The 23,040-nt window shown below is 41.0% G+C and overlaps 1 protein-coding gene across 3 annotated transcripts in view; it reads right to left on the reverse strand.

The window, feature by feature from the left end:
- CPNE8 (copine 8) overlaps window positions 1-23,040 on the reverse strand; it is a 97,094-nt gene that overhangs the window by 4,425 nt on the left and 69,629 nt on the right. For 2 of the 3 annotated variants that reach the window (XM_061640312.1, XM_061640314.1), the window contains 6 exons: window positions 19,573-19,619; window positions 17,931-18,112; window positions 15,680-15,807; window positions 10,850-10,952; window positions 7,417-7,474; window positions 2,266-2,339 (listed from right to left, as the gene is read on the reverse strand). In XM_061640312.1, coding sequence (XP_061496296.1) covers window positions 2,266-2,339; window positions 7,417-7,474; window positions 10,850-10,952; window positions 15,680-15,807; window positions 17,931-18,112; window positions 19,573-19,619 — 592 coding nt within the window. Of the gene's footprint in view, window positions 1-2,265; window positions 2,340-7,416; window positions 7,475-10,849; window positions 10,953-15,679; window positions 15,808-17,930; window positions 18,113-19,572; window positions 19,620-23,040 lie in introns of those variants that run through there. The other variant, XM_061640313.1, reaches the window with a different exon arrangement.

The following is a 23,040-nucleotide window of genomic DNA, read 5'->3' on the forward strand; positions in this document are numbered from 1 at the left end:
CCGATTCAGTACCATAACCAGGCCTGAACCCAGATTGGAATGGAAATTCTGTAGAGCACAGCAACTCCTCTACCCCGTCCTTGCAGCCTGTGCTGGTGTTGCACCGGGTATCCAGGTGGGCAAGGCTGGGTCAGATCAACTCCTTCCAGCTCAGCCACCCAGGTCTCGGTAATGCACACCAAATTGGCACCTTCATCCATGATCAAATAATGGATGAGTGTGGTCTTATTATGTACTGATCTGGCATTAAACAACAGCACACACAGGCCATTGGGCACAGCAGATGAACAACAAGGCACCCATCCATGAGAGAAGTAGGAGTGAGGAACAAGGCGTAAATATCCTTGCCCTCATCTTCTGTGGTAGTATACCACCTCCCCGTGGCTATACCTCCCTCTACCCATGATCACCGAAATTAGGGTGGCATCACCCATGTTCCTCCTTAGTAAGGCTCTTCCTAAACACCTGATATGGACACAAGAAGAGCCCACCAACAAAACCTATCTGAACCAGTTATTGCAGTAGGCCTCTGCAAGAATTGGGAACAATCACACCCACTCAATATCTTTCACACAGAGCACATCTACTCGCCCCCTGTCTCACACCTAGGGAGGGCCAGCCTTCTGCCAATTGCAGACTCTCACTCTGAAGGCATCTAGTGACTTTCTCCTATCGTTCAGTTCACTGCAGAGGCTCTCACCCTGCACAGGAACTACACATGCACCATACACCCTCCCCACTACCAATTTCCTCTAGATTGGTTTTTTAAAAAGGGGGGGTAGCACCCTTGCCCTCTGGAGTCCCCAAGGAGCTCCCCAAGGGGAAACCCCCATTGGTGTTGCCCCTTCAGTGGTGACCCCACCAGCAGCATACCCGCCATCCAAGAGCAGCCAGGCTTTTATGACCGCCTGACCCAGCCAGGAACTGATGTAAGAGGCTGTAAGATAGACTACAGCCTCTCTCTGGAGTCAGGGTCAGGCAGTAAGCTTGTGGTTGGAGCTCACTAAAATGTTTTTGAGGCAGACACTGACATTTCTAGATTGCTAGAGCAATCATATCAATTTCTAGAATAATGCTATTGTATAAGGATGTCTGTTACATGGACACCTTAACTAAAGCTATGTTGAATCTGATGCCTACAACAATTTTAGAAGGAAAATACACAAATAAACCTTACTTTGAATATACATCCTTGTGGTTTAAAACAGGTTGAAGATCTTACGCATATTATGATATATTTCTCTTTGTATAATGTTCTAAAGGAACAATATTTTAAGGAGATATAGGAGGAGGTTCCACCTGCTGTATGGGTAAAATTTACAACTGTGAATAGTGTGTTTTCTGCCTGCAGTAATTGATGCTAAAGGAAAATATTTAAAGGAGAATATGTCCTGTCAGAGAGATACAACATTTTAAGTTTCTCTACTGATCTTCAATACAATTTTCTTGGGGTCTGTGTAAATTTTATTCCATGTAGAAAAATTCTGCACTTCATTGCCTTTCAATTGATTTACTTGTGCTTTTGCTCAGATCCAATAATTTATTCTCTTCAGAATTAGCCCATCATGTTCTTTTTCTTGGAAACCACATGTTCTTAAACACGTTAGCTAGATGCCTTGGTTTACTTGTTCCTGGATCTGCAGGTATTAAAGATTAATCATTTGAGTACTGAAGCTTTAGGACTGGGCAGCAAACAATCCATTCTCTCCGATTCTTGGATCTGAGCAGTGGCTGCAGGTGATGGTTTAATGATTCTGTTACTGTCTTGGCACCCTAGCCTAATAAAGATATCAGATTTCCCTTTTGCAGAAGTGGGCTTATTATGCTTTCATGCTTTTTGCTGAACTCCTTGCAGCACTTACAGATACATGCCTGGTCTCCTAACTGAAGCACTGAATTTTGCAATGTACCTCCCACCATCTTGTGAACCAGAAGAAAATGGAACATCCAGCAGGAATAAAGCTTCAAGTAAACTCTGCCTGTAATACTGTTTTATAAAAATATAAGCTAAATAAATAATCAAACTAGCCACAATGGCAACCTATTTTAAACTCTAAAAATTGAACAAGAATTTAGTGCTCTCATTGATGCCTTTTTGAGAGACGTAACACCTTTATTCATGCATAGCTTTCCAGCACAGAAGATCCTAATGAGTGATTGTGTGAAAGCTACACAAAAGTGGATAAATGAGAATACACAACTGTGTGCATGCACACACACTTTCAGCATATAACAGATCTGCTAGACAGAAGTACTTTCTCTCACCTGTACAATATCCCTTTCTGCCTTCACTCCTCTTGAGGAGAGTCTTACTTCATCACCATCCAGTTCTTCCATAGCTTAAAAAAAGAGAGTAATGTATTTTTACTGTTTGATTTATCTATTCAGCAAAGCTCATATGAAAATAACTTTTTTTGTTTTGTTATTTATTTATATATTATTTTAACAATATTGAACTACCAGCAAACAATAAGAATTGGTTATTTCAACAGGATCAAGCAATTCAACTATACTGCTGGAAAATATGATCCTTCTATGATCCTCCACCCTGAAACAGGCAGTGATCTGACTGCTCATGAAAAAGCCCACCATGGACCCATTGGTCTGCGACAATTACTGAGTGGTCGCAAATACCTCCTTCTTAGGGAAGGTGATTGAGAGGGTTGTGGCGCAGCAATTGCAAGTACTCTTAGATGAAACAGATTATCTTGACCCATCCCAGTCTGGGTTCAGGCCTGGTTATGAGACTGAATCGGCCTTGGTCGCCCTGATGGATAACCTTTTTCAGGAGAAGGACAGGGGGAGTGCAACCCTATTACTCTTACTTGATCTCTCTGTGGCTTTTGGTATCCTTCTGGGCCGACTTGGTGAGATGGGTATAGGAGGCATTGTTTTATAATGGTTCTGATCCTATCTCCAGGGTTGTTTTCAGAGAATAGCATTGGGTGATTGTCTTTCGCCCCCCTGGCAGTTGTGCTGGGGGGTGTCGCAGGATACCATCTTGTCCCCCATGCTGTTTAACATCTATATGAAGCCCTTGGGAGCGGTCATCGGGAGATTTGTGGTGAGGTGTCAGCAGTATGCTGATGATACCCAGCTCTATTTCTCCGTAACATCTTAATCAGAAGAGGCTGTGCAAGCCCTGGACCGCTGCCTGGACTCTGTGGTGGGCTGGATGAGGGGCCGCTAAACTGAGTCTGAATCCTAGCAAGACAGAGGCACTGTGAGTTGGTAGTTTCCGAGTTCAGATAATTGGTCAGTTGCCTGCTTTGGATGGGGTCATACTCCCTGAAAGAGCAGGTCCGTAGCCTAGGGGTGCTCCTGGACCCATCTTTGTTGCTAGAAGCCCAGGTGACCTCAGTGGCAAGGAGTGCCTTTTACCAGCTTCGGCTGGTAAGACAGCTGCAGCCGTTTCTGGACCAGGATAGCCTGACCACTGTTGTCCACGCACTGGTAACCTCCAGGCTGGAACACTGTAATGCGCTCTATGTGGGGCTGCCCTTGAGGTTGGTCCGGAAGCTACAGCTGGTGCAAAATGCGGCGGTGAGATTGCTCACTGGGGCAGGGTAGCGTCACCCCCGCTGTTGAAAGAATTGCACTGGCTGCCCATTTGCTACCTAGCCAAGTTCAAGGTTCTAGTTTTGGTGTACAAAGCCCTATACAGCTTGGGACCAGGATACCTGAAAGACCTTCTTATCCCTTATATACCCCGTTGATCACTGTGCTCTGCAGGTGAAGACCTCCTGCAGATACCATCTTATCAGGAGGTCCATTCTGCACAACATATACAAAGCGGCACCTACCCTGTGGAATTCTTTACCCTTAAATATTAGACAGGTGCCATCTCTGTTATCTTATTGGCGCCTATTGAAGACCTTCCTCTTTCAACAAGCCTTTTAAGTTGAGACCTATCCCAGTCTGCGTCTGTGTTGGAATTGCTTATTAATATGTTTTTAAACCTTTTTAATATATATATATATATATATGTGTGTGTCTCTTTTAACCTTTTTTTAGAGGTGTCTTCAAAGGTTTTTTAAAAAATCTTTTTAAAGTTGTTTTGTTTTAATGTATTTTAAAGTGTTTTTATGATGTTTAGTGTTTTTAGTGCTTTTGTTTGCCACCCTGGGCTCCTGCTGGGAGGAAGGGTGGGATATAAATCAAATAATAAAATAAATAAATAAATATCATTCACAATCACAAGATTATTAATTATGTGATCTTCTCATTTAAGATATCTTTGATGAAATATTGTGCTTGCTCAAGACCACTTGGTGACAGAATAATGAGGTGAGAAAAGATGAATGTGAAGAATAAAGGGAAGAATTGTGTAGAATTACTGGGGATAAAGAACTAAGCTATTTATTTAACAAAGCTATTTATTTAAGTGGCATTTTATATATCACTCAACAGATGGACCTCAAAGCAATTTATGTGAAATTATTAAAATAATAAGCATCAATTTCCATAAATCACACATACACACACACATACATACATACACACACCTGGGGACAGAAGCACTCTTTGAGAGCCTGTTTTTGCTTCTTCTCACACCCTCTCATGGCAAGATAGCTATTCAGAAAACCATATAGTTGTGTTTGAGGAGAGGCCACACTAGAATTTGGATGGTGGCTGCTAACCACATTACTACTGAAACTTTTTTTTATACCAATAGTAGGTTAGACAGAGAGAAAATGGGAGGCCTGGTTTATACATCATATTAAGTGAAACCATGGCCTAGCATGAGTGTCTGGGCTCTGGGAGAGGACACTGCAACCATTTCATTATTTCCAGGTCATTTTGCTGCTGTGCCATGCTGAGCTAAGCCACAGTTTAGCTCAGAACTTTGTCTGAACCCAGGCTCATGGTTTAGCTTTCTCCAGACTAACCACAAGCTGTAACCAAGTTTATCTGGGAAAGCTAAATCATAAGACAATAGCGAAGGCCAAAGCTTGGATTTTTCCTTTAATTTTCTAAATGGTTTGGGATCTGCATGGTCCATTTAACATCTGAGGCCTTGCTCCAGGTCCCATTGCTGGATAAGAAACAGTGGACAGTCATCAGGACCAGGACCTTTTTCGTAGTGCTATCTACTTTGTGACACCCAGCCAACACTTAAATTTTGTGGCTTTTGGCCAGTATAGCATTGTCCCTGAAGGTTTTAAACAGATTAATTTTCTTACATAATTTCTAGGATTTATGTTTTGTTACTATGTAAATCTTTATTGCAGAATTAGCCATAGGCCATATGCAAGATACAAACAGGTAAAAATTTAAAAGGTATAAAATTAACAGATCATGTCAAAACATTTCGTGTGGGGCTTGGCAGGGCATTAATCTCTACAACAAAGGACTCTCTCAGTTTTTGAGCTGCAACCGCAAAATTAGCAGTTGCAGAGATCACTAAACTAAAATCATCAGATAAAAGCACGTGTACTCTTTCTCTGTCAGAGCAAGGACCTAAGAGATTTAAAAAGGGAGAAAGAAATTTTTGTCTGGGGTCATCAAAAAGTGGGCAGTGGAGTAGATAGTGAACGATGTCCTCGATAGCCTTGCAGCCATAAATGCATTGGCGCTGGTTCACAGGGATACCCCGAAACCGTCCTTCAAGATAGGCCGTAGGCATGACTTGGAAAAGGAGAGCCGTAAAGGCTCTTCTAATGGGGGGTCTATCTATGGCTTCTAAATAGTTTGACATGTGGTGATTGAGTTTAATGCAGGGGTACCATCATGAGAAGGGGGCCATCTCTATGGATGCATGATCCTGTGTTGCGTCATGGTCAAGGATCCAATTGCGAAGGGCAATGTTACTGAGATCCATAAGTTTAGCTGGAGAGAGGTCATATTTGGAAAGAATTGTCAGCCATTCTGAGGCTCCCTTGGCAGACTGCATTTGTTCTTGCCAGCACTGCTTGGCCAAAGATGCGTCATCCATGTTATTGAGTCGAAGCCAGAATCTTAGAAAAGCTAAGTCTATGCGTGCCGTTATTGAAGGCAGTCCCAGTTCGGCTCTGAGATGGGCTGCCGGGGTCCCCTGTGGAATGCCTAACAATTGCCTCATAAATATTCACTGGATGGACTCAAGTTTAGTTCTGGCCATATTTCCCCAGAGTTCAGCTCCATATAAGATTTTGGGGAGTATTTTTGCTTTAAATATTTTTATCAGCGGGGGAATAAGCTGACCCCCCCCCCGTGTGAAAAAGAACTTTTTGGTTGATCCTAGTGCTCGGGAGCCAGCTAAGGCCGCTGCCTTGATTTGCGGGGTCCAAGATAGGCTATTGGACAAATGTACACCCAGATATTTAAAGGTGGAAACTTGTTCAAGAGTGGCCCCATCTAAAAACCAGCTGTTTTTGGCTTTCATAAATTTCCCGCAGATCATGTTTTTTGACTTGGACTGATTAATTTTGAGATTTTGGGAATCACAGTACTCTTTCAATTTGTGGATCATGCGTCTAAGCCCAATTTTTGTTAAGGAGCATAATACCACGTCGTCAGCATATAAGAGGGTACTGATCTTTTTGTCTCCAATAGAGGGGGGGAAAAGGCAGGTGATGTAAGTGCTTCTGCAAGATCATTTATAAAGAAAGTGAATAAGAAAGGAGCCAATAGGCAACCTTGTTTGACCCCCCTGAGGACTGTTTTGTTACTACTATTACATCTTTGTAATTTTGCTTTTTGTAATTTATTGCATGTGATCACATGAGCTCCTTTGATTCACTTTGGGAAGAACAGTTGGATATAAGCTACTCAACATATAAAGATACATAAAAGTGTACAATTGCCATTTAGCTGATGCTGTGAGTCGGACCCTGTGATGTCCACCCCCATGCCTCTCCAGGATTCTGATACCCTCATGCTTGGATCAGAAAATTCCCCACAGGATGCCTGCCTCAGCCTGTGTCAGATATACCCTCTGAACCACAACCTTCAGCCCACCACCGTTCTCCTCAAAAGGTGACCACTGGTGCACACCGATAGCAGGACTGGTATAGGTATGGAATTAGACCCTGTTGTGGTTGCATATGTGACCAAGCTGACACACAGGATTTTGAATAAAGAAAATAAACTTTATTAATTACAAGATGTTAAATATTAGAAATAGTGTTGTTATAGTCCCTATCCACCCTACCTACTCTACCCCTCTAATCCTAATAAAACATGCCTTAACTGTTCAAGATCTTTTCCCTAACTGACAAAACAAACTTTTCTATTCAAAACGCACTCAGAACTCTCACTCACAGACCCCCTCCCACCTCAGTTTTACATCATCCCCACATCCTAACATTCCATTAACTATTTCATAACAGAACACATTTTAAAACAAGGCTAAACAGATGTTTTCATCACAGACCCCAATTCCACTAACATCTGAGGCTTCCTTCCAGAAAGAGCATTCTAAAATGGGATGCTCACCATCAAATTCGGCTGGGCCAACTCCTACTATTATTATGGACATTGGAAGCTTTGAAGCCTTCAAAGGAGAAAGAAAAATACATACAAACATCATTATATAATTTTAAAATATTACATTAAAATGATTTTCAACTGTACGTTTGTATATGCCTGGGGAGGCTAAAGAGCAACACTTAACATGTTATTAAAATAAATAGGGGAAAATAACTTTGGTTATTTTCTTCATGAACTTAGAATTGGCTATAGCACACAAAATGATATTTCATGTCTTTATTAGAACATTCTAGCAACACATTTGGGTATATTTTTAACTAAAGAGTGTTTCGAAAATTTAGTGTGAAAAATATATAAAATCCAGCCTCAATCACTTCTTCCCTCGTTCCATAAACTTCCTGTTTTAAGCCCTCCTCCTTCAGCTTTTGTACCTTCTGGGACCCTTGTCCCTTCTCTGTGTCTGAGACATATTGTTACATAACTTATTAAATGCTTAATGTTACACTAGCCTCTGTGTGATAAAAATGATGGGCACCTGTTTATGGCTTCCTATCTGTCAATGCAACATTCAAAAGAAATAGGAAAGGCAAAAGGGAGGGAGTAATTGATTTTGAAAACTTAAGAACGTAAGGGCAGCCTGCTGGATCAGGCCAATGGCCCATCTAGTCCAGCATCCTGTACTCACAGTGACCAACCAGATATCTATGGGAAGCCTGTAAGCAGGACATGAGCACAAGAGCATTCTTCCCCCCTCCTGTGGTTTCCAGCGACTGGAATTCAGAAGCACACTGTCTCTGTCCATGAAGGAAGAGCATAGCCATCGACAGCTTTACCCTCCATGAGTTTGTCTAATCCTCTTTTAAAGCCACCCAGTTTGGCGGCCATCACTGCCTCCTGTGGAAGCGAATTCCATATTTTAACTATGTGCTATGTGAAATGTACTTTCTCTTGTCTGTCCTGAATCTTCCAAAATTTATCTTGGAGGTCCATGAGTTCTATTGTTATGCAAAATTTTCTATACTTGTATCATATCACCTCTCACTCACCTTTTCTCTAAATGAAAAAGCCCCAAGTGCTGCAACCCTTTTCTGAACCTTTTCCAACTCTACAATATCCAAAACTGTACCAAGTATTCCAAATGTGGTTGTGCCATAGATTTCATAGCCTTTTCACAGTTACTAGACACTGGGTAAACAATTTCATCAAGCAATCCACTATGACCCCAAGGTCTCGTTCCTGGTCAGTCACCACCAGTTCAGACACATAGGCTACCTTTCTATAATTCAGGCCACATATGTCCCTACCATGCACACAATATAATGTGTGATGCAGGTGTGTACAGCCCAGCAGTGGTATGTACAACACTACTCAACTTAGTATTCATAACATCAGTGCCTCTCCAATCTCAAAGGAAAAGATCACATTTTGAATATCATACACAGGTAGGATTCAGCTTCCTTTCCTCAGTTATTTTGGAGGGAATTTAAAAGCAGTTTGATGGCAGTGAAACTATATAATCTATATAACACCCATTCTTGCACATTTTATGTCTGTTGGCAGCAAAAACCTGGATTTTACTATATTATTCAAACAAACATTAAGCACAATCCAGAAAAATTAAGTCGTTTTAGATCCATGGATTTCAATGGGAGCAAGCTAAGCATATACTTTATCACTGCATTCAATTGGACCAGAAGGGGCTCAGGTTTGTCTGTCTGTCTCTCTCACACAAACATTGATATCTGTTGCAATCCAAGGAAAGACAGAAAGGGCAGTTTCTATATTTTTTACCATAAACCAAACCTGTGGAAGAAAAAGAAAGGGCATGTGTACTTAAACTACTAGAAAGTGACAACTTCTCTTACACACAACAGTTTGTGTTCTGAAGGCCAAGCCTGTGGCTGCTTGACAAGGAAACAGCGCAATGCAACGCAACAGTGAAAGAACATCTATGAGGCTCAGAGCAGTTGCTCCATTTTGGAGATTTGGAGGAGGCGCAAAAGTCACCTACGACAAAGGCCTTTAGGTTCTGAGCTTTTGTGATGATTTTATTGCTATGATTAAATATTGGTTTTTCTGTTTTCTGGCTGTGGGCAGTGGGAACATTTTTTATTGGCTTTGGGTTTATTGCACAATCCTACACGTTTATTCAGAGAAAAGGTATCAATTAGTTCGATTAGGTTATTCCCACATAAATGGGTACAGGACTGCAGCTTTAGGGCACAATCCAACTCACCTTTCCGCCAGATTGGGGTGAGTTGGATGCCACGGAGTTAAGGCTGCGCCGGCAGGCTCCCAGATGCACCAGGCTCTGCCCCCCACTGTGGCTGAACTGTGGCACCGCAGGAGGCTACCGGTGTCATGAGGGTCTGCCAGGGATGGCTAACCTGGTAGATGGAGGGCCGGTGGAAGCCCTGAAAACAGGGCATTCTGGGGAAATGGTGGGGAGGAGCCGCGGAGGGACTTATGCATGATCCTCCTCATATTCAGATCTCCTCCCCTGGGTCCTGGTGCAGTAAAATGGTGGTGCAGTAAAATGCTTTTATTTATTTCCCATAGTGGCCAAGGGCAGCGCTTACTCCCCAGGAGGCCTGTTTGTTGGAGCCAACACTTCCCAGCTAGCTTGTGCATGTGGCTCACAATGGAGCCAGCATTCAGCCAGGGTGGCTGCTCTTGAGCAGGAGGAGGATCTCATGGAGCTTTCCGCCAGATCTTCCTCCCCCAGCTTCCTTTCCGCCAGCTCCCTGGCACTTGGATTGCACTGCCCATCTGTGTTGGGTATGCTGATACTCAACTCTATTTCTCCCTAACAGCTAGTCAGGAGAGGCCATTTGGGCCCCAAACCAGTGCCTGAATGCTGTAATGCGCTGTGTGTAGGCTGAGGTTGAATCTTGATAAATTGGAAGTCTTGTGGGCTTGGAAATAAATGGGTAGATGGGGTTGCACTCCTCTTGACGAAGCAGGTTTGTAGTCTTGGGGTGCTCCTAGTTCAGGCTTTGTCACTGGAGGCTCAGGTAACCTCTGAGGCATGATTCGTGTCAAATCTTTTAATGTTTTAGTGCCAAGTTAAACATGGTAGTTTTCTCAGACATTTGTGGATTATAAAGCATCCATTCTACAGTTTAATATAGTTGACTGTATTTATTGCCTTAACTGCTCTTTTAACTTATTGTATTGTATTTTAAAATGAATTTTACAATATCCTGCCTTGAGACTGTTGGATGAAAAAGTGGGTTACAATACTTTAAATACATAAATAAAGTGGTTCATTTGGCAAAGGTGCAGGAATACTCAGGGTATTCAAACACAAAGGTATATGAAAATGAGTGTGAGAAGAGATGGCCAGGGCAATTGGTGGATGGCTGGTGGAGAATATGGTATGTAATTTTATAATTCTAGTTTAAACATATTTTCAAGATCCAGTTTACACATAACTTACATTCACAATAGACTCCTTTGTTTGAGCCATGTCAGAAATGACCCCATCTGTAATAATGAGAAGAACAAAATACTGGGAGCCATCTTTTACTGAGGCAGCATATCTAAAACAAAACACATATGCACACAATTACAGTTTTAATATGAGAAAATAAAACTTTCAAACTGCATTTAAATCTATGTACTACAGAAACAAACTAAAAAACCCAGACACAACATTTAAAACAACCAACAGGTAACTGTAGTATGTTTATTAACTATCACATCATTAGACACCCTTATGTGTATTTATCATGTCTAGCTTGATCTAGCAAGTCTATGGATATTTAAGGCCACATGAAATAATACAAGTCAATGGTCACGTTTGCATGATATGGTAAGCCAAACTATTGCTTACCAAGACCACATGAACATGCAGGCTGTCAAAGAGGAGCTAGCTTTCCTCCCCCCCAATCCTTTCTGTTCCTATGCTGTGCTGAGCTACACCAAGGTTTGGCTTATTGTGTCGTCCAAACCTAGGCTCCTGGTTGAGTCCTCTCCTCACTAATAACCAGCTGTAGCCAAGGTTTGTTTTTACTGTGTCATGTGAACCAGACCACAGTGACAGGACAGGTTGTTTTGTAACGTGGGATCAAAATATATATTACAATATTTGGTTATATTGTGGGACATTAAAAAGAATCCTTGTTGACTTAACATTCTTTGTCAATGTTTATTCAAAGTTGCTTTTAAAGCTACATATATGATCATGGCAATACAATCACAAGTCATGCTGATGAGGACTATAAACCAGTGTTTATTACTGCAATCACATTTGGAATCCTGTAGATCTAAAAATAGGATGCATGTATCATAAGGAGAAGAGAAACAGGCCACTTTTCTTCCATCCTGCTTTTCTGCTCTTAAGTTCTTTGTCCTAGACTTGCATGCTTTCTTTTTTAAAAAAAATGGCATTGGGACAGTGTTATATGTATTGCATGAATACATAGTTAGCCTTTATAGGATGAGTCATTATAATGTTGATTTTCCTTGGGGGGGGAAAGTATCTCTCCCCCTGCCCCATTTTAGCCAGAATGTTAACTGGAGCACGGAGCAGGAAGCATATTACCCCTGTGCTTTATTGACTCCACTGGGTCCCAATTTGTTTCCAGGCCCAATTCAAAGTGCTGGTTCTGACCTTTAAAGCCCTAAATGGCCTTGGACCAATGTACCTGAGGGACTGCTTACGCCCATATGTACCTGTCTGGGATTTAAGATCAGCTGCCTCTGGTCTCCTCTGCGTGCCTGGAGTGAAAGATGTTAGATTGACAGGCACACGAGAGAGAGCTTTTTCAGCTGTGGCCCCCAAGCTCTGGAATACCCTACCCCAAGAAGTTCGCTTTGCACCCTTCCTGTTGGTTTTCCGGAGACTTCTGAAAACAATCTTGTTCTGGAGAGCCTTTGGGAGAGACTGAAGGTAGAGCCTGACACTGATTTTATGTCTTCTACATTAAATTTTACCTTTGTAGTCCCTTTAGTACCAATCCCTATATATATGCATATATGTGCACGCGCACACGCATGCACGCACGCACGCACGCACGCACACACACACACATATATGTTGTATTTTAATTGTATTTTATGTATTTTAATTTATTTTAATGTTTTTGTGATTTTACTGCTTACGATTTTATTATGTACATGTCTGATTTTATTTTTGTAAGCTGCCCTGAATGCCCTATTATAGGGTAGAAGGTAGAAATATTTTAAATAAATAAATAAAATTTGCTTATGATCACCAATAAAAATCTGTTGTTTAGAAAGCTCAATGCTGGAGGTGAGATATTTTCTTTTGGAGGCAGCAAATACGGAGACCATCATTGGAGATGAGCCCTGTTCCACAGCTGCCTGCACTCCCTGCTCCTGTGGAAGCTGGCCTTTTTCACCACTGGCATGCAGAGGAAAGCCTGCCCCATCCCCACTGACTAATTGCCTTGGGCTCCTGCTGGGAGGAAGGGCAGGATATAAATCAAATAATAAATAAATAAAATTAAATAAATTATTGAGAGCCCACCTGGGCTGGACTTCCAGGGGAGTCCTGTTCCTGGGCTCATGTGGATATGGCACTCCCTGGAAAGGCGGCAATCTTTGAGGAGGACATAAGGGGAAGGGTCACCTCCCTAACATCTAATGAAAGGCCTTGTATAAGCTCAGTGCTCCTGTGAGGTAGGCTGTCTTCCCAAGTTGTGTCTGGTTCATTTGACCTGGGGCTTGTTTTGCTGCTTCTCTGTTTTTGTTTTGTCCTTTTATTTTATTATGTGCCTGGGATGAGATCAGCTGGGGAAAGCTTGGGAGGGGGTCAACTGCAGTGGTCTTGGGTAAGGTATGGTGGAAGAACAGAAAGACATGTGAGGGAGACACAACTCAGACAGCTGGTGGGCGTTTTGTGTGCCAGTCCCTTCTCTATCCAGCAGATTTATGGTTGCTCTATCAGCCAGCCCTCAGGCTTACAGATGCTGCTATTGAATGTAGGGTCAGCTTTAAATAAGGTCTCCCTCATCCATTAATTGATTGTGGATGAGGAGGCCAACCTGGCTTGTACTACCAAGACCTGGATGGGTGAGCAGGTGGAGTCAGTCTCACCTCTTTGTGCCCATCTGGGTACTCAGTGCAGCATCAGAGCAGTTTGATCTCTCTCTCCAGGTTTCCTGTCCAGTGGGGATAAAGAGTGTTTGCACCTTGTGTTGGGCACTCAGGACAGATTAGGGATTCTGTTCATTTACTGTATACCTCACTGCCCAATGGTCTGAGCTGAGCTGACAGAGGTAGTCTCAGAAGTGGTGTTGAGAACCCCCAGGTTGACGGTCCTGAGGGGACTTCAACATTCATGCTGAGGCTGTTAAGTGTGGGACAGTTCAGGACTTCATGGCCACCATGACAACCATGGAGCTGTCCTAATCTGTCATTAGAAGGCCACACTCTGGATCGTGTCTTCTCAACTGGGCACAAAGAGGGTGATACGAGAGTGGCTGGTTGTTAAGCACCTCCAAGGCCCTCTTGGATGAAACAGATTTTCTAGATCCATCAGGTTTAGGTCTGGTTTTGGCATGCCTGCCCTGATCACTTTATATGATGACCTCTGTCGGGAGACAGACAGGGGGATGTGATTCTGTGGATTCTCCATGATCTCCAGTGGCTTTGAATACCATCGACCATAGTATCCTGTCTGAATTGGGCCTGGGTGGCACTACTTTGTAGTGGTACGAGTCTTATTTGGATGGCTGTCTCTAGAGAGTGGTGCTTGGAGAATGCTGCTTGATCCTATGGAGCCTTCAAAATGGGCTTCCACAGAGATTAATCTTATCCCTCATGCTGTTTAAGATCTATATAAAACTGCTGAGATTTGGAGATTTGAAGTGTAATTTATATGCTGATGACACTCAGCTCTATTTCTCCTTTACATCTGCAGGTGTAGCAGTGGATGTGCTGGATCAGTGTCTGGCTTTGGTAATGGGCTGGATGACAGCCAATAAACTGAAGCCCAGTCCAGATAATACTGAGGCACTCTTAGGGAGTGGTTCCCTAAACTTGATGGGTAGGGTTCAATCTGTTCTGGAAGGGGTTGCACTCCCACTAAAGGGTCCACTTCTGTCACGCAAGTTGCATGGCTGGCGATCTAGTTGCAACCCTATCTGGACAGGGTTATCCTAGCTTCAGTTGTCTATGCTCTGACAAACTCTAGGTTAGATTACTGCAATGTGTTTTATGTGGGACTACATTTGAAGAGGGTTTGGAAGCTACTGCTAGTGAAGAAATTAGCAGCCAGATTACTGACTAGGAGCAGAAGGTCTGCGCATATTACACCAATTCTGGCCCACCTGCACTGGCTGCTGATTAGCTTCTGGGCCCAATTCAAAGTGCTGGTTTTGACTTATAAAGCCTTATGGGGCTCAGGACCGCAATACCTCAAGGACTACCTCTCTCCCTATGAACCAGCCCAGACCCTGCAGTCTTTATCAAAGGCCCATCTCTGTGTGCCCCACCTAAGAGAAGTGCAGAGGGTGGCCACACGAGAACAGGCCTTTTCAGGCTAAGACCTTTTTATTTACTCAGGCCTTTGGTAATTAAGTTGGCCCCTATGGTGGTGCTTATGTTTTAGTGGAGTGAGTAGGACTTGCCTATATAAAAATGTTATTGGCTTAGCATTTCATGTATTTTTGTACTCATTGTTTTACATTTTCTGGTTTTGATTGTTTTATTTGTGATTTTTTATTCACTCTGAGACTTTTTCTTTTGAAGACAGCAACTAACAAATGTTACAAAAAGAAAGCTTTTTTTAAAGCACCTTGGTCAAAGAAAATATGGATCTTCTAGAAGCTGAGTTAAATAATGAGCTGGCTTTTCTAAAGCAGCACTCCACTGCTGAAGATATTAAGATGTCCACCAGTTAATAGAATTTTCACAGTTTGTTTTCGATATCTGGAATCAACTCAATATACAAACACACTCTTTTTTACAGTGATGAATAAAGTTAAGTGGTTCTTGCTTCAGCCAATTTGTATTGTGAATATAAAATCCAAACTGATCAAAATGCTCATAAGACCTTACTAATGCTTCTCTTCCACTTCCCTTCATAACCAATAATAAAATATTCACATGTAGAGCCAAAGAAGCTTGAAGACAAATTAATCCTCCAAATTAATGTCCAAAGTGCTAGCCTTTATTGCGAAAGAAATATGTAACTGTAACTTCCTAATCAATGAAAATTAAATGTCAAGACTTGAATATAACGATATTGGCAAAATAATGTTGCTGTATTGAAACTTCCCAGAATAGCTACCATAATTACCTTGCTACATGATTAATAACAGGAGCAAAGTTTGTTGGTCCATAAAGCTGTACAGATTTTAGACTCGTGTAGTATGCTTCCATTACACCATCTATTCCACTGCAGTAAGGATTTTGAGGGTTTCCATTCTATAAGTAAAAAAAATAGGGACAAAGTATTAACTATTGTGACTGTTGCTTATTGGAATGCTGTATATACCCATTACACCATAGTCCAAGGCTGACACAACCTTCAGTTCAAAATTTAGAAGTATCAGTGCAGGAAAGAACACCAACCTCAGAGCTTAAATCATCTCACTGCTTTTATCTAGTTAGGAAAAAAATTAGTTCCCAAATTGGTTAACATTCCCCCCCCCATTGGCTTAACCTTTATTACTAGTAGGTGTTGCAACTCCACCAAAGAAAAGTTGTATAACTTCTTCTCTACCCACCTTCTCACAAATAAAAGTGTAACTCAATTTAAATAAATCCTAATAAACTAATATATTTTCAAGAATCACATGCAGTAATGCCTCAGAATTTCATGAAATTAGTCACTTAACATGATGTTTTGAAGTAGAATGAAAAGCATGAAGACCACAAAATCATATGTCAGTGCCACTGTGGTAGGAGCCAATTTACACAACTACTTGAGCCTTTATAAAAATCAGGTGACCTGTCATTTCCAACAGTCCACCATAAGAATATAAGAAGAATGATGTCAGTAGTCCATCTACTTCAGCACCCTATGTTCAACACTTGCCAGCCAAATTCCTCAATCAGAGAAGCTCAGATGTAGGATATGAAGGCAACAGCCCTTCTGTGTTGTTTGCTCACTAGCATATTGCTTCTGACCCTGCAAGTTCATTTTAGGTATTGTGGCTAATATGTCCCAAAATCTTGTTGCATGTCACCCTGAAGTACATCCTGATGAGATGGGGGAGGGGGAGGTAGAAAGGAGAAAGATATGTAATTTTGGATAGACCTGGAACCCTTCACCAGCTCTTTCTAATGAGGAGTCTGTAATCCATCAGACAGTTTTTGTGAGGACCAACCACAAAAACATGGATGACTAACTTGAAAATGAAATTGGTGTTTAAGAACATACTACCACGGTGCTCTGGATCTTTATTCCTCTATCTTCTGTGTACAGGATAACTATCAATCCAATATGGCTTAAGACGCCAAGATCTTGGAAAGATTAGAAACATAATCTTATAAAAAGATAAAACAGACACCACAAAAGGGGGAAAAAACCAGCCCCCCAAATGGTTGTGTGAATTATCCTTAAATTAAGTACCACAAGGGGATGGCAGATTGAATCATAGGTGCTGAAGATAGCACATCCTTCCCCTCACAGCACTCTCTGGCCTTGCTATGAAGTCTTAATGGGCACTGATAATTGTCTTGTTAAATTACCTTAATTGTACTTGTATGCCAAAAACAAATTTCTTAATTTGATATGCTTTGCTAACACTTTTACAAGTTTGGAAAGTATGTGCTGATATTATTCTGTTTCCATACATGTTTGTTCTGTAGATTCTCTCTCTTATTTGATGCAATTTTAATTCAAATGTTTGCAGTTTCTTTCTAGATCTTCCCCTGTTACAACTATATCCCTCATATGTAACCAAATGAGTTACGCTGAGAAGAACCAGCACTCAACCTAAGAACTGCAATTATACAAAGTGTAATGCATGAAATCTTGTGTGATGAGATTTGCACAATCGCACATTCTGCAAGAAATAGCACTGGTTTCTTTTGAATGTTCTATTATTGATCCTTCATAGAGACTGCAAAGGGTGCTTTTAGGAATTACCAAAGGTAGGTTCTTTCACTCAGCTACTGGGGGAATAGCACCTGCCCAGAGAAGCATCACCGCATGCTGTTTATGCTACCTTAACCAATCAACCCAGTCAACCCCACTCATTTAGTGCAATTTCTGTGGCAAGATATCTTTGAAGGATGATTTATATTAATGGATGAAGCAAACCTAATGCATGTTTTTTTTAAGTTAATGCATACAGGAACATTTTTGTGACTGCATAAGCAAAAAAACCAACACTGCTGGTGAACACTTTTGATTTGTTGCTCACAGGATTGGAGGGCCATGTAGGCAGGTATACAAACAATTGCCCTGTTTGGAACCTATCGAAAAAAAATGCCTTAAAAGTTGGATAGATTTTTTTTAACAACACACACACACGGAACCATGAGACACAGGCAGAGGACATTTTAATATACAAAAAAATAAAGATACATCTGTTTCTTACCAAGGCAAATTCATGTGATACTCTTCCATCTGGAGGCAGCTTTGCTCCAAAACCTAGCGCTGGAAACATTTTGTCACTATCATAGTCTTGAATTATTTCACCTACTGCCCTTAATGCCATGCCATAAGCATTCAGCTGGTATGGGTTCATATAATGGAGTGAGGTGGGATGGGCAGGGTTACCTGTTGAAACAAAACACACTGTTTGGAGGGCTTTACTGGGATGTGTCTTTTAGCATGCGTTATAAGATCTGTATGCAAGGTTCCATACTAGCTCTGTCTTAACTATTGAGTATGAAATACAGTTTTTTTGCCATTATGAATTTAGATTTAAGTGTGCTCTAAATATTTTTTAAACTTGCATTTAATTTAGGTGTACGATGAGGCAAAATCCAGAGAGTTTCTAGCATGCCCAAGAACCTGTGCATGTTGAATGTTATTTTTTCTTTCAGGGACAGCCCTCCAAAATTGCATTACTGACATCTGTGGAATGTGGCAGTACATCTGGAATCAAGGACTGCTCTTTATAAAAGTAAAAACACACAGAGTGTGGTTTATAGATATGCACAAGTCCACACTTTTCCCCATAGTTATCTTGTCCATCTGCCAAAGTGTTCTGTTAATTAAATTAATAAAAATGTATATTAGACAGAAACAATAAGGATCACCTAACTCCCTACGTATGAAGATCACAGAGATCTTCTGCTAGGGCACTCTCAGTAGTTCCTCACACCCCTGAGTTTCGGCTGGCCTCCACCAGGGACCGAACCTTTAGTGTGGCAGGCTCCACCCTGTGGAACTCCGTAGCAATAGAGGTTTGGCAGGAAACATCCGCTTTCTTTCAAGCGTCTCCTGAAACTGAACTTTTAATATGAATTTTCTTTTCCAACCAATGCAGTACTTATGGATGCTTTTATTATTGTTTTAATTAATGTTTTTATTAGTTTTTAATTCTATCATGTTTTTAATGTTGTAATGCCTCCTTGATACATTTTTATGAAAAGTGCTGCTTATAAATATTTTAATTAATAAATAAATAAATCCAACATCATAAAGGCAGCTAAGTCTTTGTAGATGAGTAGTCTCCAATGGGTAAGTTGTCTAAAAACATACTAAGCATACTAAAAACATACAGCCTGGGTGAATAAAATGGTTTACCATTTTTTTCCTAATAAACAGGAAAAGATGAAGTTGATCTTTTAAGGCAATACACTCCAGCATACTGGAGAATAGTTTTCATTACAAGCACTTTTCACAGAAAGTGAAAGCCCCTCTCTAGAGAATATAACGCCTAGGTTCCTGGCTTGAACCCTAATTTCTGTGGCAGAGTTATGCTCATAGGAGAGAACTTGCTAGCCTTCCCTTTCCTGCTGCAGCTTCCTGTGCCACCTTAAAATATGCTCATGGGGGACCCTCTGAATAAATAATTGACATTTGGGGGAGTGCAACATGAAAAAGCTCTCCCCATGCATGAAGAAAGTGCCTTTTTGCTTACATATAAATATTTGGATTCAAGTCATCATAACTTACTTGTGCTAGACTCCCCCCGGATAGGGCAAACAAAATGAATTAAAGTATTCAATGCCAAAACAGTTCACACAATAAAATATAGCGTGGATACTAAGTTTAATAAAAACACTTACCATTTGAAGCTGTGAAATCAATAGCCACAGTGAAATTTATTTGAGTCCTGTGAAATAAAGTAAATAAATAAAGATGACTTAAAGATGAATGTTGCTATCAAGTATTTATTATTAAGCTGCTACTTAAAAAGAGTAATTCTCAAATGCAGTATGTTGAAATGTCTTTAGCATCCAACAATTGAAAGTGTACATATAAATTTAGAGCAGCAAGGCACAATTAAGAAGTGACAGTTAAATTTATTTGAAAAGGAGTAATCCTTTTTTTAAAGGAAAGTTGACTTGTATAATAAAAAATACATATTGTTGTAGACCACCTCCATTCAATTTACACAAATGTTATGGGTAGGAAAAAAATCCAAAGTCTCAGCAAGAACAACTAAGGACCAAACTGCATGTGACTTGAAATACATGATTGCATTTTTTTGGTCTGGTTTGGCTGTTGTTAAATAGCAGGTGGAGAGACCCCAAACACAATCCTCCCCTTCCCTCTTCTCCGGTCCTGATTGAAATGACTATTTCATGCCATCAGCAGCTTCCCTCCCACAACAAATAGCAGCTGTCTGGGGACAACTTTTTTGGGGACCATGACACAGAGACGGAAAGAATTTACCTGCTTCTTGTGTACCATGGCCTCAGTCCTGATCAGGTCCCCCAAGGCTGCCATTTAAGAACATAAGAACAGCCTGCTGGATCAGGCCCAATGTTCCATCTAGTCCAGAATCTTGTTCTCACAGTGGACAGATAGATGCCCATGAGAAGCCCACAAGCAGGACCTGAGTGCAACAGCATTTTCCCCTCCTGCAGTTTTCAGCAACTGACATTCGGAAGCATACCACCTTCGACCATGGTGGAAGAGCACAGCCATCATGGCTAATAGCCTTATCCTCCATGTTTAGACAATAAAGAAAAATAAACCCAGAAATGTTAAATGCAATCACATATTCAACATAATGTCCAGCTTGGCCTTAAATCATCAGAAATTAATGAGGTAGCTTTTTATTTTTTATTTATTAATTAAGTTTATATCCTGCCCTTCCTCCCAAAAAGAGTCCAGGGTAGCAAACAAGTGATAAAAAAGCATATTAAAAAGAATTCCAATACTGATGCAGATTGGGATAAAGGTATTTGCTTAAAAGGCTTTTGAAGAGGGAAGATCTTCAGTAGGTGCTGAAAAGACAACAGAGACAGTGCCTGTCTAATATTTAAGAGGAGTGAATTCCAAAGGGTAGGTGCCACAATACTAAAGCCTTTACTCCTATCTTGTCCTGTCTCTGGATGAGATGGTCTGCAGGATGCCCTCATCTGCAGTACACAGTGAAAAACAGGGTATATAAGGGGTGAGATGATCATTCAGATATCCTGGTCCCAAGCTGTATGGGGCTATGTATACCACAACAGGCACCTTGAACTTAGCCCAGTAGCTAAGAGTTCTCTCTTCTTTAGGCTGCATGAGGAAACCTCCCCCCCCCATAAAAAGGGGGGAGGGGGAAGAAAGAAAAATACTAGGCATGATGGAAAAGACTAAAAATTTGCAGTTTGTAACAGTCTTAAAATGGAGTGCACAAGGGATTATGTAGACTGAGGCTGAAACGCCACACAAATTTATCTCGGAGGAAATGGGAATCACTCAAGAGGACCTACTTCTCCGTATACATGTATAGGCTTGTACTATTAAGTAGGCTATATTGTGCTAGGTACAAAACAGTGCAAAAATCTTAACTACAATCCTGCTCTCCCATAACAAGGAATGAAGCACGAAGCTGTGCACAGGACACGTCAGCCCAGCCCATGTGTGTATATGTAAGTGTAAGTGTACTACTAGGCCCTAACAGCTGACTGGTGAAAAAAGGAGAATTTGTTCACAGAGGTGGAGAGGTGGTCTAGGAAACTAGTGCGGCATGCTCTAACAACCAGCATCATTTGGATGTGCATCTGAGTGTGCAATCTATTAAAAGCAATGCAATATAGACAGCATCTGTACTTGCCAAAATGGATTACAAATCTTCCAAAGGCAAGTCTCAACACTTTCTCTCTCTCTGCAATTGTCTCTTAATTCCTCCCCAATGCTCTTACAATTATGCCTCTGGATTTTGCATGCTATACTTTCTATCCCAGTGATATATTCGTTCCTTTTGAAGGACAACTTAAAACCCCATATGCCATGTAAGGAAGGCAGAAAGGAGACAAGACCAGGGAGTTCACATCATCAGCTCCTGAAGAGACCACCACCTGAGGCTCACATCAGATATAAAGATAAACTTGGGACCGGGAAGAGGGTCTTTACACTGACTGCACCTAGTCTGAAACTCTTTTGGAGGAAAGCCTGACTAACGTCTTCTCTCACAGTAATTCACCAGCAGATAAAACCCTTTTCTTCTTAGAAAGGTGTATAGGCTGCGAATTACTTTCTTACCCATTTGAGTTTTTTTAACTGTCTCTAGGCTTTGAAAACCTATTATTGCCATGGACTACTATTTTCTGCTTCTGTTTTAATGTTTGATATTGTTCATTTAAGGTTTTAGCATAGTTGTTATTTACTGTGAGCTCTTTGGAGGAAAGGCAGGGTATACATGTTTTAAATAAAATAAATAAATAAATTGGGTGTCTTGGCAGAAAGATAATCTCTAAATGCAATCAATCAAATCAATGATCTGAGATATCTTTTTTCATTTTACTGGTACAACCTATTGTCTTCACGTCCTTGTTACATCAATTTGGAGCAAAGTGGAATGAAGGGGAATTAAGTAACCCAAATGAGTTCCCAAATCAAGAAAGAAATCATAGTCTCCCTCTCATTATTTCCACCAAGTAAAACTTCATCGAGTTCAGGATTTTTAATCTTTAGCACTCTGGTTACATTTGAACATGATGGTGTATTATGAACAAAACCAAGTCTCGGTGAACGTAAGACTTATGCACTTTCCCCTCTCCTCCAGCATGGCCATGAGGTAGCAATTGGAAGGGTGTGGTTCTGATTTCAACTAAACACAGCTTAGCATTATATCCAAACATGAAATGGTGGTTAATCTTAGTTATGGTTTTAAAGTGGCTTGTTACCAGGTTCTGTGAGAAAGCTTCCAGTTCCTCTAGTTTTCTAGGAACAGCTGACTCAGTGTTTTGTGAGCAGGTACATTTTATATTAAAATGAGTGCTAACTTCCAGGTCCTTATATGCCTCTATTTACCCTTCCAATGCAGCGGTGCCTTTGTAAGAAAACAGTGTACACACTGCATATCCTCACACGCATGTTTATTTTTCATGATAAAAAATTATGTTGTCTTTATTGCTGTTAGTGAAGGTCATCATTTGGCAATATCAGTTTAGAGTTTACAGATGAGAGAGGGCCTGCTCTTGCTCCCCCCCCCAAGGTGATCTACAGACAACTACCTGTGGCAAGGACAATATTAATATTGTTTACTGTGTTTCTAAAATATGTAATTTAATGTTACTTGTAAGCTGCCTTAGGAG

Source organism: Rhineura floridana, chromosome 8 (genome assembly GCF_030035675.1).
Source record: "Rhineura floridana isolate rRhiFlo1 chromosome 8, rRhiFlo1.hap2, whole genome shotgun sequence".
NCBI classification, from domain to species: Eukaryota; Metazoa; Chordata; class Lepidosauria; order Squamata; family Rhineuridae; genus Rhineura; species Rhineura floridana.